The following is a 13,291-nucleotide window of genomic DNA, read 5'->3' as shown; positions in this document are numbered from 1 at the left end:
GAATATTATGCAACCATTAAACTAGATAGAGGCAGCATGGAACACAGGGGTTGTATTTACACGGGGGAGGCTCTGATGGTATTTATCTCATGAGATGCTTTTTTCTTGGGGATCTACGGGGACAGAGGTGGCTCCAGAAAGCTAAGTGGTGAGGCACCAGGCTCGTCCAGAAGCTGGTTTGCATACAAGTTGCACTTTTTTTTTTTAATTTAGAGATACTTTGGGGGAGTCCTGGGTAGTTCAGTCTGACTCTTGGTTCCAGCTCGGGTTGTGATCTCAGGGTGGGTGAGTTTGAGCCCCACTTTGGGCTCTGTGCTCAGTAGGAAGTCTGCTTAAGACTCTCTTCCTCTGCCCCTCCTCCGCTCTTTCTCTAAAATAAATACATAAATCTTAAAAAAAAATACTTTTGCTTATGTGCTACAAAGCCTTGAGGAGATATCCTGTTTATTTATTTATTTTTTAAAAAATAAGATCCTTTTTTGATATCCTGTTTAAACACATCATCATGGTTATTTTTATTAGGGGAGGGCGGATATGCCAGGGACACTGCTGGAGAGAGGCTGAAGCATTCTTGAAGCTTTACTGGGTGGGAGGCAGCGCCTTCAGGCCTCAGGCCCAGGAAGAGGTCTGACTCGATTTTCTTTTCCATGGTCAGTGTGCTGTGAACTGATGTGTGTGTCTCTTGTGTCAACCACCAGGATGGACTTTCAGTAAGGTGCACAACACCTTATATTATTTTGAGAATAAATGTTCCCCCGCCTTCATTCTCTCCCTCATTCTCCTCTACCCCTATTTCTTCTTCTCTGCTAATTCCCTCACTTAAGTTATGCTTTGCACACCTGCATCTCCTCAATGGCTGCCAAATTTAAATTTTAGGTCTGTCCTCACCCCCTCGCTAGCTGTGTGACCTCAAGCAGGCTCCTTATGCTTCCCTTACTTCTGTTTCCTTATCTGTAAAAATGGAGATATTAACCCATACAAGGTGTTGTGAGAGAATTGATGTAAAACGTCTAGCAGGATGCCTGTCACGTGGCAATTGCTTATTAACTGGCAGCTTTCATAATAAATATTTTTTAAAGCTCATATATGATATGATGGTAACCATTTTAAAACAGAATGTAGTCTGTCTCACTTGAAAGTTGTTTGGAAATTTAGGGTTTTTAAAAAAAAATATTCTAAGTAACCTCCACACCCAACATGGGGCTTGAACCCACGACCCCAAGATCAAGAGTCGCAGGTTCCACCGACTGAGCCAACCAGGTGCCCCTAAAATTTAGTTTTAAAGTATCTGGAAATCAGTTTTCAGATGGACCCAAATTGCCGCACAAAGCTCGTACACTTTGCTCCTCCCCTCTGACCTGTTGGGCTGGACCCTCCCTCTTGGGGAATCTGTGGCTCACCCCTCACTAAGGGGGTGGTAGCAGTGAGACCAGAGAGCTCCCCCCCACCTGCCAGGCCCCCCCCTCTAGCACCCACGCTCCGCCCCCTCCTTCTCTCAGCTCTGTTCCCTGAGGCCTCCCCTGCCCCTTTGCTCCTCATGCCACAGCCCCACAGCTGCCAACCTGTTCAAGGGACTCGGCTCCTGCAACTATCTCCTCCTCCTTCCTTGCGACCCGTTTCTTCTTCTTTCCTTCCTGTCAGCATTATCCAACCTTACAAACCTTCCTGCCTCCATGTGACCCATCTTTCTGCCCCGGCCTCATCTCGGTGGGGCTTCTGGAGGTGCCCATGTTGCCATTTCACTTCTTTGCATCCCATTTTCAACTCCACCTCTTCTGGCCAGGTGTCCACACTCACCTCCGCTAACACAGCACTTGTCCTGGTCACCAATTATCTCTATGTTGCTGAGTCCTGTGGTCACTTTTCTGACCTCATCTTATTTGACCTCTAAGCAGCACTTGACCCAGCTGAGACCACTTTTCCCTTCCTGAAAGAACTTGGCTCCTTGATACCTCACCTTCCCCCTACTTGGCTGGCCACTTCTGCTGGGTCTCCTTTCCCACCCCTCCCCGGGACACCTAAAAGTGTCAGAGTGGCCCAATGGCCACCTTCTCACCTCCATCCACACTCCTTGCCTAGATGATCTCATCTTGCCCCCTGGTTTTATTTATTTATTTTTAATTTTTTTTTAGAATTTTATTTTTTTATTTTAAAGACTTTATTTATTGATGAGAGCGCGCGCGAGAATGAGAGAGAGAGAGCAAGAGAGAGCAGAAGCAGGCTCCATGGGCAGCCCCGGTGGCACAGCGGTTTAGCGCCACCTGCAGCCCAGGGCGTGATCCTGGAGGCCCTGGAGCGAGTCCCACGTCGGGCTCTCTGCAAGGAGCCTGCTTCTCCCTCTGCCGGTGTCTCTGCCTCTCTCTCTCTCTCTCTCTCTCTCTCTGTGTGTGTGTGTATCTCTCATGAATAAATAAATAAAAATCTTTTTTTTTTTTTTTTTTTTTTTTTAAAAAGAAGCAGGCTCCATGCAGGGAGCCTGATGTGGGACTCAATCCCAGGACTCCAGGATCACGCCCTGGGCCAAAGGCAGGCTCTAACCCGCTGAGCCACCCAAGGATCCCGCCCCACGGTTTTAAATACATTGCAATGCCTCTAAACTCCCAGATGCATATTCCCAGTCCTGATCTGTTCACTGAGCTCTAAACTGAGCTCTAAACCCGTATAGCAAATTGGATGTCTCCATGTAGATGTCAAACGGACATGGCAAACATCACATGGCCGAAACAGAAGTTTTGGCTCCTGACTCCTGTCCCCTCATATCTGTTATTCCCTGACTTTTCCCCATTTAAGTAAATGGCACCACCATCCAGCCAGTTCCTAAAACAAAATAACCAGACATCTATTTTTCTCTCTCCCTTTCCTTCATTCTCCACACCAGTGAGTCCTTTTGGCTTTACTTCCAAGGTACATTCTGGATTCATTCACTCCTCTCTGTTGGCACCTCCTCCCTCAGCTCCAGCTATGGTCCTATCTTGCCTGGACTACTGCATTAGCTTCCTGATGGGCCTTCCTTCTTCCATTCTTTTTTTTTAAATTAAAGTTTAATTAACATGCAATGTTATGTTAGTTTCAGGTGTATGACATGGGTCCAACAATTCTATACATTACCTAGTGGTCACCATCTGTTACCACACGACACTATTACAGTATTATTGACAGTACTCTCTACGCTCTATGTTGCTCTCTGTATTTAAAAGTCCGCTTTGTCCTCAGTTGTGTTCATCATAAAGCACATAAGTCTCCAAAAAATGGTTCCTCTGAAACGCAAATCACACCGTGTTACTCCCTTACGTTGACACCCTGAACTGACTTCTCGTCACATGGGAAATCACATTCAGACTTCCTAGATGTCATGGCCCATGAAGCCTCACCCAAGTGGCTGCGGGCCCCCTTGGTGACCTCCTCCTTCTGTTCCCTTCTCCTGCTTGCTCTGTGGCAGCCACGTTGTCCTCACTCTCGGACACACCAGGCCCTGGCTCTTTCCACCTGGAATGTTCTACTTCCAGAACCTGGCACAGCTGACTCTTCTTTAATACTCAGGTTTCAAAGAAAAGCCACCTTCCCTGGGGGGCTTTTTTTTCACCACCCCACCTAACCTAGCATCTCCCTTGCTAATAGTGATCCCCTTTTCTACTCATCTCCTCAGGAATGAACACTTAGGTTCTTTCTTTTTCTTTTCTTTTTTAAGATTTGATTTATTAATTCATGAGTAACACACAGAGAGAGGCAGAGGGAGAAGCAGGCTCCCTGCAGAAAGCCCGATGCGGGACTCGATCCCAGGACCCTGGGATCACAACCTGAGCCGAAGGCAGATGCTCAACTGAGCCATCCCAGGCTCTCTCTCTCTTTTTTTTTTTTCACTTTTTATCTGCAGTGAACCTCCTCAGACATCTCTGTGTACGTGCGAGAGCATCTCTGAGACCTGCACGGGTGAATTGCTGTATCACAGAATATGCACCTTTTCAATTTTACTAAATACTGTCAGGTTGCTCTCCATAGTGCCTTTACCTAGCAGCTTCAGAGAGTCCTTATTTCTCCCTGTGTTCACTGCTCCAGATAGTCTGACTTGAAATTTCTGCAGCTTTGGTAGATGACAAGGGGGATCTTCTCATTGTTTTATTTTGCACTTCTCTAATTGCTAAAGAGTTTAGGTGTTTGGCTTTCTTTTCGCACTGTCCGTATGCCTTGAACATTGTTTTTTGGGGAGCATTTATCATTGTCCAGTGGACCTATAGGATCTTGTATCAGTATTCTGAACACAAATCTATTATACAAATGCTGCAAGTATGTCCTCTCTGTTGCTTGTCTTTTATCATAGGCACATTTTATGCCTGTTGTCAAATAAATGGATGGTTTTTGTTACAGTTTATGCCCGCTGTGCATATTTAATAATCCTTAGCCTCCCTGAGGTCAGCAAGTTAATTCTTTATGTTTTTCTAATCTTTTTAAAAGTTTTACTTCCCACATCCAGGTATTGGCTCCACTTAAAATGTGTTTGGGGTGTGGCGTACATCACTTTATGATCCGAGCATTCAATAACAGTAAAAAACAGGAGATGCAGCCCTGACAGGCAACTGTCTGCCAAGTGCCTCTCCTTTGCTCGCCCCTTGCCTCCATGGGGGACTCACCCAGCATCTGGCCCATGTATTCTCCTCCCTTATCAGAGAACTGGTTGTGGCTGAGATCCAGCGTCTTGATTTGGTAATTGGCCTGCAGAAAGAAACAAGGTAGAGAGAGAGGTGATGTTTGTCTTCTCTTGGCTGCAAATACCTCTTTCATCTCAGGGCTGTGTAATGGAGGGCTCCCATACAAAAAAAAAAAAATTCAGGTGGACGAGAGTTTATAGACTGAAGACATTCTTTGTGCATTTTGCATCATCACTGATGATGACTGCTGGGAGGAGGGTCTAGTCCCATCCAAATGGCCTGGCCACTGCTGTGGCTGTGGTCAGGATCGGCAGAGTCCAGACACTCACCAGCTTCCTAGACATTCATGTGACCTCACTTCTCTGTACCCGGAGCCACCCTCTAGGCCTCCCATATCTCCCAGGGCCATCTCCCACAGGGCTCGGTGGCACCCGCCCCTCGCTTCTTACCGCCAGGGCTTGGCACAACAGTTCTGCAGATTCATCCCTGAAGTTATTTCCTGCAGTGAAGGGGGTTGTTTGCAATGCTTTCCAGACTAGGGCTCCCTTCCCCTCCTGTATCCTGGCCCTGTCAGGCTCTTCCCCTTTGGAACAATCAGCCATAGGAAAGTGACAAGTACTTTAAGCAAATATATGGACATGGAAGAGAACAGGAGAAAAGAGGGCAACTATTTGCCTTTCTCTTGAACATTCTCTGCTCTCTCTGTCATGATAGTGACATGTGGGGGAGTTCCAGTGATTGATAGTGATAGTGATAGTGATAGTGATAGTGATAGTGATAGTGTGGGGAGTTCCAGGAGTCAACACATCATCCCCTGCGTTCCCCCCTTGGCAGCCTCGACCCCTAGCTTAGTGCCTAGAGTCTATAACATTATAAAAAATACAAATTCAGCAGCAGGGCCAGGAGCAGAGGGGGACAAGTGAGGCACTCCCATTGTGTGCAAGATCTGAGCTCAGTAATCGCCATGAGTAATATCTTAATACAATACTTGTAAAACTCAAAATAATGTAAAACATCTAAGATGAACAAAAGCTTAAAGTTTTATTATTGATTTTTTTAAAGATTTTATTTATTTATTCATGAGAGACACAGAGAGACAGAGAGGCAGAGACACAGGCAGAGGGAGAAGCAGGCTCCATGCAGGGAGCCTGACGTGGGACTCAATCCTGGGTCTCCAGGATCACGCCCTGGGCTGAAGGAGGCACTAAACCACTGAGCCACCCAGGGATCCCCAAGTTTAAAGTTTTAAATAAAGGCAGGATTTGACCTTGCACTTGCATGGCTGCACTCAACCTAACCATAATCTGTCCCTTGTGGATCCTGTTTTAAGTGTTGATATTTTGTTCACTACAGACTTTTTTTTACATTATTTTTGATTTTTACAAACATTACCACAAGATATCATTTACTTAGTTACTGAGTTTTTTTGTGCCCCTTAAATTCTATGACTGAGGCGTGTGCCTTCCTTATCTCACTCTCACCCCAGCCCTGCTAGACAGTTTAAAAGATTTCTGGAAAACTGGGGTGCCAGGGTGGCTCATTCAGTTGAGTGTCTGACTCTTGATTTTGGATCCAGGCGTGATCTTGGGGTCCTGGGATGGAGCCCCACCTCAAGGGCTCTGTGCTCGTGGGGAGTCTGCTTAAGGATGCTTTCCCTCTTCCTCCCATGCTCCATGCACACATGAGTACTCTCTCTCTCTCTCTCTTTCAAATAAATAAATCTTCATTTTTTAAAGAAAGATTTTATTTTATTTACTTATGAGAGATGCACAGAGAGAGGCAGAGACACAGACAGGGAGAAACAGGTTCCATGCAGGGAGCCTGATGCAGGACTTGATCCAGGGACTCCAGGATCATGCCCTGGGCCGAAGGCAGGCGCTAAACCACTGAGCCACCCAGGCATCCCTAAATAAATCTTTTTTTTTTTTTAAAGATTTTTAAAATTTTTTAAATTTATTTATGATAGTCACAGAGAGAGAGAGAGAGGCAAAGACATAGGCAGAGGGAGAAGCAGGCTCCATGCACCGGGAGCCCGATGTAGGATTCGATCCCGGGTCTCCAGGATCACGCCCTGGGCCAAAGGCAGGCGCCAAACTGCTGCGCCACCCAGGGATCCCTAAATAAATCTTTTTAAAAAAGATTCCTGGAAAATAAATGATATAGAGACTTATCCCTAAATTTCTCCTTTAAACCCTTAATAATATTTGTATCTCTAGCACCTAAATAGTGTTTGGCACCTAACAGTGCTCCATATGTGCTTACTGAATGAATGAATGAATCCAATGAATAAATGCACCTTGGTTGCATCTGTACCAGAGCAATGAAATGAGACAATAAGCTGGTCAACGTATAAAATTAGGTTATTAGCGATTCAAATTGTGTTTACATCCGTGGTTACAAATAACAGAGATGGCTGTAAGAGAGTCATTTAGGAAGTTTGATAAAATACAGATTCCTAGATCCCTCCCTTTAAAAATTCTGACTCAGCAGCCTGGGATGGGACTGGGTAATTTGTATTTTTACAGAGATTTCTGTATTATGTTAGTATTGTTTTAGAGGCCTTAGCCAATGCAACTAGAAAAATCACTGGGAGCTATAAGTATTAGAAAGAAGAGACAAAACTATTACTTGCAGACATGATCACCTATCTAAATAATCCAAGAAAAGTAACTGACAAAATGTTAGAACCAATAAGATAACTCAATAAAGTGACCTGGTGGGGGGGGTGCCTAGGTGGCTAGTTGGTTGGATGACTGACTCTTGATTTTGGCTCAGGTCATGATTTCAGGGTACTGAGATTGAGCCCCATGTCAAGCTCTGCACTGAGTGTGGAGTCTGCTTGAGATTCTCCCGTTTTCTCTCTCTGCCCCTCCACACCCCCGACTGGCATTCTCTAAATATAAATAAATAAATAAATAAATAAATAAATAAATAAATAAATAAATAAATACAAACATACATAAATACATAAATACATAAATAAAGTGACTGGATATAGGATCAATATACAGAAATCAATAGCTCTCAGACATATCAGTAATAACCACTTAATAACCAGATAGTAATATCTCTATATGATAGAAAAAACATTCTGGGGCAGCCCAGATGGCTCAGCAGTTTAGATCTGCCTTCAGCCCAGAGCATGCTTCTGGAGACTTGGGATCAAGTCCCATGTTGGGCTCCCGGCATGGAGCCTGCTTCTCCCTTTGCCTGTGTCTCTGCTTCTCTCTCTCTCTGTGTGTCTCTCATGGATAAATAAATAAAATCTTAAGAAAAAAGAAAAAACATTCTGTTTATGTGGGAATAAAATGATAAAGCACCTGGACCTATATGAAATGTGCAAGACTTCTAATGGAATAAAAGCATAATACTTTATTGCAGAAGATTAAAAAACAAAGACTTGAAGAAATAAAGATAAACCTAGTGGCTAGGATTTGGACCCAAGCATTGACTTCAACATCCAAACATTTAATCATTCTGGTTCACAGGTAACTTGGTGAGAGCCAGAATGGAGACAGTATAGGGAAAGATATTCCACTGGTAGAATTGTAACCTGGTACTGTATTCTTAAATGAAGACATTCAATATTTTGAATATTTCAACTCTGTCCTAAATTAATCTAGAACATTAACTATAACTCTAAATAAAAGCCAACAGTTTTTTGTTTTGTTTTGTTTTGTTTTTTTATGGAACTTGACAAGATGATTCTATATATTTCATTAATTATATATATATTTCATTAATTACAATAATAATATAATAATTATAATTATTATAATTATTATATTTTAATATATTATAATAATATAATATTTAATATTATAATTATATAATAATAATATATTTCATTAATTACAATTAATCATTAAATTATAACACGTGGCATATAGTTTTAATTTTCTAAACAAATATTAAAATAGTATGGCATTGACATAGATACAGACACAGAGACTGACAAAACAGAAAAGAAAATCTAGAGAGAAACCTGTATTTATATGAGAGTTTGATATACAATAAAGGTGACATTTCAAATTAGTCAGTAAAGGATTGAATATTCAGCTAAAGATGCTGGGGCATCTGGCTATTGGTTTTGGAAATACGGTGTTTGAGTCTTTCTCTACCTCATGCCACAAACAATAGTAAGTTCCAGATATATTGAAGATTAAGGATGAAAAAACAAAATCATAAAAATATTTGAAGAAAATTAAGGAAAAAAATGTCATAGTCTGAAGTAGGAAACAGTTTTTTGAGCAGGACTACAAAAACCAAACCTACAAAAAAGACTGATGAACTTGACAACAATAAATAATACAAAATATGTATAAGAAAACATCATAAGTAACATTCAAGTGTGCTTGAATCAATCCTCACATTCAAGTATGAATATGTATAACATATAAAGAGTTTCTAACACTCAATAATACAAGCAACCTCATAGGACAATTGACATTTCATACAGGAGAAAATAAAAATGGAAATAAGCATCTGGAAAAGATGTTTTATTTCAGTAGTAATTTGGGAATGTAATAAAGATAGTAATAATGATGAACACTTATTGAATACTTGGTCCCAGGTATTGTTCTAGGTGTTTTAGATTTCGATTCACTTTATCTACATAGTCACTGTCTGAAGTAGATAATATAATTCTCCTTAGTTTATAAATGAGAGAAATGAGTCACAGAAGGGTTAGATAACTTGCCTTGTGTCAAAGCCAGGATTTGCACCCACATGCTGTGATTTCAACATCTACACTCTACTCTGATTCACAAAAAATTTGCTAATAACCAAGGGAAACAGATATTCCATTGGTGGAATTGTAACCTGGTAGAGTCCTTCTTCTTCTTCTTCTTCTTCTTCTTCTTCTTCTTCTTCTTCTTCTTCTTCTTCTTCTTCTTCTTCTTCTTCTTCTTCTTCTTCTTCTTCTTCTTCTTCTTCTTCTTCTTCTTCTTCTTCTTCTTCTTCTTCTTCTTCTTCTTCTTCTTCTTCTTCTTCTTCTTCTTCTTCTTCTTCTTCTTCTTCTTCTTCTTCTTCTTCTTTGATTTTCTTCCTTAAGTAATCTCTATCCCTGATATGGGGCTCTAACTTATGACCCCGAGATCAAGAGTTGCATGCTCTACGGACTGATCCAGGTAGGTGCCCCTGGCATGATATTCTTCTTCTTTTTTAAAGATTTATTTATTTACTTGAGAGAGAGCACTCGCTTGCACAAGTGAGTGGGGGGAGGAGCAGAGGGAGAGAATCTTCAAGCAGACTCCCTGCTGAGCATGTAGCCCAATGCGGGGCTTTATCCCACAACCCATGAGATCATGACCTGAGCTGAAAGCAAGAGTCAGTTGCTTAACTGACTGAGCCACCCAGGTGCCCCTATAGTTCCTTTCTAATAATTCTATTTTCTGAAGTTCTTGATGCTGCCACTTGTTAGACTCTGATAGCTCTCTTGACGTTTCGTTTCCTTGTTTTGCAATTTTGGACTGTGAGCCCATCTTTAGTGGAGCTTTATCTGTGGGAATCCCAAGCAGCCTGGAGCCTGGGGCCAGGGGTTCTTCCTCCAATGAGGCACTCTGTTTGTTCCTGATGCATGCCCCAGGGTATTAGCAGCACAGGACCACTTAGATTAATTTCTTAGGGGTTCCAGGACCCTGAAGATAATATAAACTCAAACCACAAACCTGAGTGAGGACAAGTCTGTGAGAGCTAGAGTTCTCAAGTGACTTTTTTTTTTTTTCTTTGAGAGAGACAGATAACAGACTAATTAAGAACTGAGTGTACAATAGGGGGTCAGGTAGCAATAAGTGCTATTAGAAAAAAAACAAGCAGGGAAATAGGAGAGTGATGGGGATAGAGGGGAGGTCAGAGAAGTGCTCCCTCTGGAGATGACATTTAAGCAGAGGCAGGAATAAAGCCACAGAGTGAGCTGTGCAGATATCTAGGGTAGAGACTTTCAGGCAGAGGCAGGCATGCTGCCAAGTGAGTCAGAAGTCTCTGGTCCAGGACAGCCAGGAAGCCAGTGTGGCCTTAGGGAGGAGGAAGGGATGACCAGAGGGTTTAGCAGGGCGAAGACATGGTGTTCTGATCTTGGAACTCAGAGGGGCCTGGTCTGGCTCAATTCCACCCTGGATTCTCTGGCTCTTTCCTGTGTCTCCTTTGCATTCCCTTGTCCTCTCCCACCCCTTCCATGGGCTTACCTGAAAGCTGCAGATTCCAGAGAGAAGACGTATTTCTCTGAAGAAATTCAGAGATGATTTTGGCCCCCTTAAAGCCAAGGTCATTGTCGGAAACATTCTAAAAGGCAAGAACACACTTAGGTGTATAAAAATCCCACCCAAGCGCCCTCATTAATGAACAGTGTTGGGATGGAGCTTACTTGAGGCCTGCATGCGGTGGGAGCGCAAAGGTGAAAGGGTAGGAAGGTTCAGGAAGAGCAAAGGAGGGAGGGTGATGAGTATTCACTTTTCTGATGCCTGGCTGTGAGGCTCTCCCCCTGGTCTCAATCTTCTCTGAAGTTGGTTTTGGTGACTTCTTACTTCTCCAGGTTAGCCCTAATACTTTAGATAAGCACACTGTACTTTTTTTTTTTTTTTTTTTTTTAACGGAGACAGCCTTATTTGGAAAGTTTGGCATAAAGCAACTGAAAAATTAGTTCAGAGTCATTCATCATTGTAAATTTCATTCATTGATTCCTGAAGCACGAATCACTATGCTGGGAACATGTAGGGATGCAAATAGACACAGCCCTTTTGGGCTAGTGGGAGGGACTTTTATATAAACCAGACATTATTATCTTGTTTCTCCTCTCCTTTTTTTTTTCCATTTAAAAAAAAATTATGGTAAAATAGACCTAACACAACATTTACCATCCTATTTTTTTTTCATCCTAACTATTTTTAAGGATGCAGCGCAGTGGTCTGAAATATATTCACATGCTTATGCAACTATCATCATCATTTGTCTCCAGGCACATTGTGTTTGATGAAAGTATTTCACATCTTTATTTTCTCTAAGTTCACTCTTTTTTTTTTTTTTTTGAGATTTTATTTATTCATTTGACAGAGAGAATGAGCACAAGTAGGGGGAGTGGCAGGCAGAGGGAGAGGGAGAAGCAGGCTCCTTGCGGAGCAGGAGCCTGATGTGGGGCTCGATTCCAGGACCCTGGAATCACGACCTGAGCCAAAGGCAGATGCTTAGCTTAACCAACTGAGCCACTCAGGTGCCCCTGCATAGTTGCTTTAAAATGAATTTAGGGAGGGGCACCGGGGTGGCTCAGTCTGTTAAGCTAAGCAACTGCCTTTGGCTCAGGTCGATTCCAGGGTCCTGGGACTGAGTCCCGTGTCGGGCTCCCTGCTGCTCCCTCTGTTTGTGCTCCCTCTCTCTGTCAAATAAAAAAATAAAATCGCAAAAAAAAAAAAAAAAAAAAAGAAGCATCTATGCAGAAGGGCTTATAAGGTCCAGACAGAATCCGTTTCTTAGGGTTTCCTCTGGCCACAAGGAACACAGCCCCCCTGCTGGCCTCTGACATGCAGCCGTCCTCTGAGAAGTCACCTCTGGAGGAAGGGGCCTCTAGACCAATGGATCACAGGGAGCTGGAGGCTGGCTAGGGCTGGGGCAGGGGCCTCTGGCCTATCTCAGGTGGGTTCCGAGAGCCCGGGGCTGGGGGTGGAAACCAGTAGCGCCAGGGAAAGGGCACAGTACCAACTCTTGCAGGTAGTAATTCTCTTGCAGCATCTCCAGCAGGCTCAGGATGCCTTCCTCCATGAGACCGTTGTCAGCCAGCTCCAGGGTGACAACACTTGTGTTGGACTTCAGACGCCACAGGGGGAGGGGGAGAAAGACAGAGGTGATCTAGTCAGTTCCTGGCCCTTGCCTGGAGCCCATCCCCTCTCTGGAACATGCCAGCCTTTTCAGGGATGCATGCTAGCAGTTCTGGAGAATGGACAGAACGGGAGAAAGCACAGGGATGATCCACCCCATTGAGTTTTGCCAGGACGACATGCTTATTCTGGGTATCTCCACCAAAGGGGAACTCTGTGGGGAAACTTAGAAAGGGAACATTAAAATGATGAGATCCTTGAGAAAGTGCGGGACACAGGGGTGGGCTAAACAGATGGTTAACTATTTAGCCTGGAGGAGAGAAGCTGGCACCTACTCTAGGATTAAGGAGAACTTGATACATTTAATAAGGGTATTTATTTAGTTTTTTTTAATTAAAGATTTTATTTATTTGTGTGAGAGAGATTGTGTAGAGCAAGAGAGAGAACATGAGCGGGGAGGAGGGGCAGAGGGAGAAGCCGACTCCCTGCTGAGCAGGGAGCCCCAAACAGGGCTTGATTCCAGGACCCTAAGTATATATATTTTTTAAGATTTTATTTATTTATTCATGAGAGAGAGAGAGAGAGAGAGAGAGAGAGAGAGGCAGAGACACGGGCAGAGGGAGAAGCAGGCCCCATGCAGGGAGCCTGATGTGGGACTCGATCCCGGGACTCCAGGATCAGGCCCTGGGCCAAAGGCGGCGCTAAACCACTGAGCCACCCAGGCGTCCCCAGGACCTAAATTTCAATCTTAGATATGCACTTCCAAGCTAGTCAGCATTCCCAGGGGCAGAGGAAGTGACCTGCAGCATGAAGGCCAGGGGTTCGCTCTACCTGGCA

General features: G+C 43.5%; 1 protein-coding gene across 9 annotated transcripts in view; it reads right to left on the bottom strand.

The window, feature by feature from the left end:
- Nucleotides 1–13,291, bottom strand: part of LRRC74A (leucine rich repeat containing 74A) — a 34,083-nt gene that overhangs the window by 13,893 nt on the left and 6,899 nt on the right. For 6 of the 9 annotated variants that reach the window (XM_072839444.1, XM_072839445.1, XM_072839440.1 and 3 more), the window contains exons 4-7: nt 12,336–12,443; nt 10,832–10,928; nt 5,096–5,229; nt 4,629–4,710 (exon numbers count right to left, since the gene is read on the bottom strand). In XM_072839444.1, the coding sequence (XP_072695545.1) occupies nt 4,629–4,710; nt 5,096–5,229; nt 10,832–10,928; nt 12,336–12,443 (421 nt within the window). The remainder of the gene's footprint in view (nt 1–4,628; nt 4,711–5,095; nt 5,230–10,831; nt 10,929–12,335; nt 12,444–13,291) is intronic. The other 3 variants (XM_072839446.1, XM_072839448.1, XM_072839449.1) reach the window with 2 other exon arrangements.

Source organism: Canis lupus, chromosome 9 (genome assembly GCF_048164855.1).
Source record: "Canis lupus baileyi chromosome 9, mCanLup2.hap1, whole genome shotgun sequence".
Taxonomy (NCBI): Eukaryota; Metazoa; Chordata; class Mammalia; order Carnivora; family Canidae; genus Canis; species Canis lupus.
This window is presented reverse-complemented; position numbering and strand designations above follow the sequence as displayed.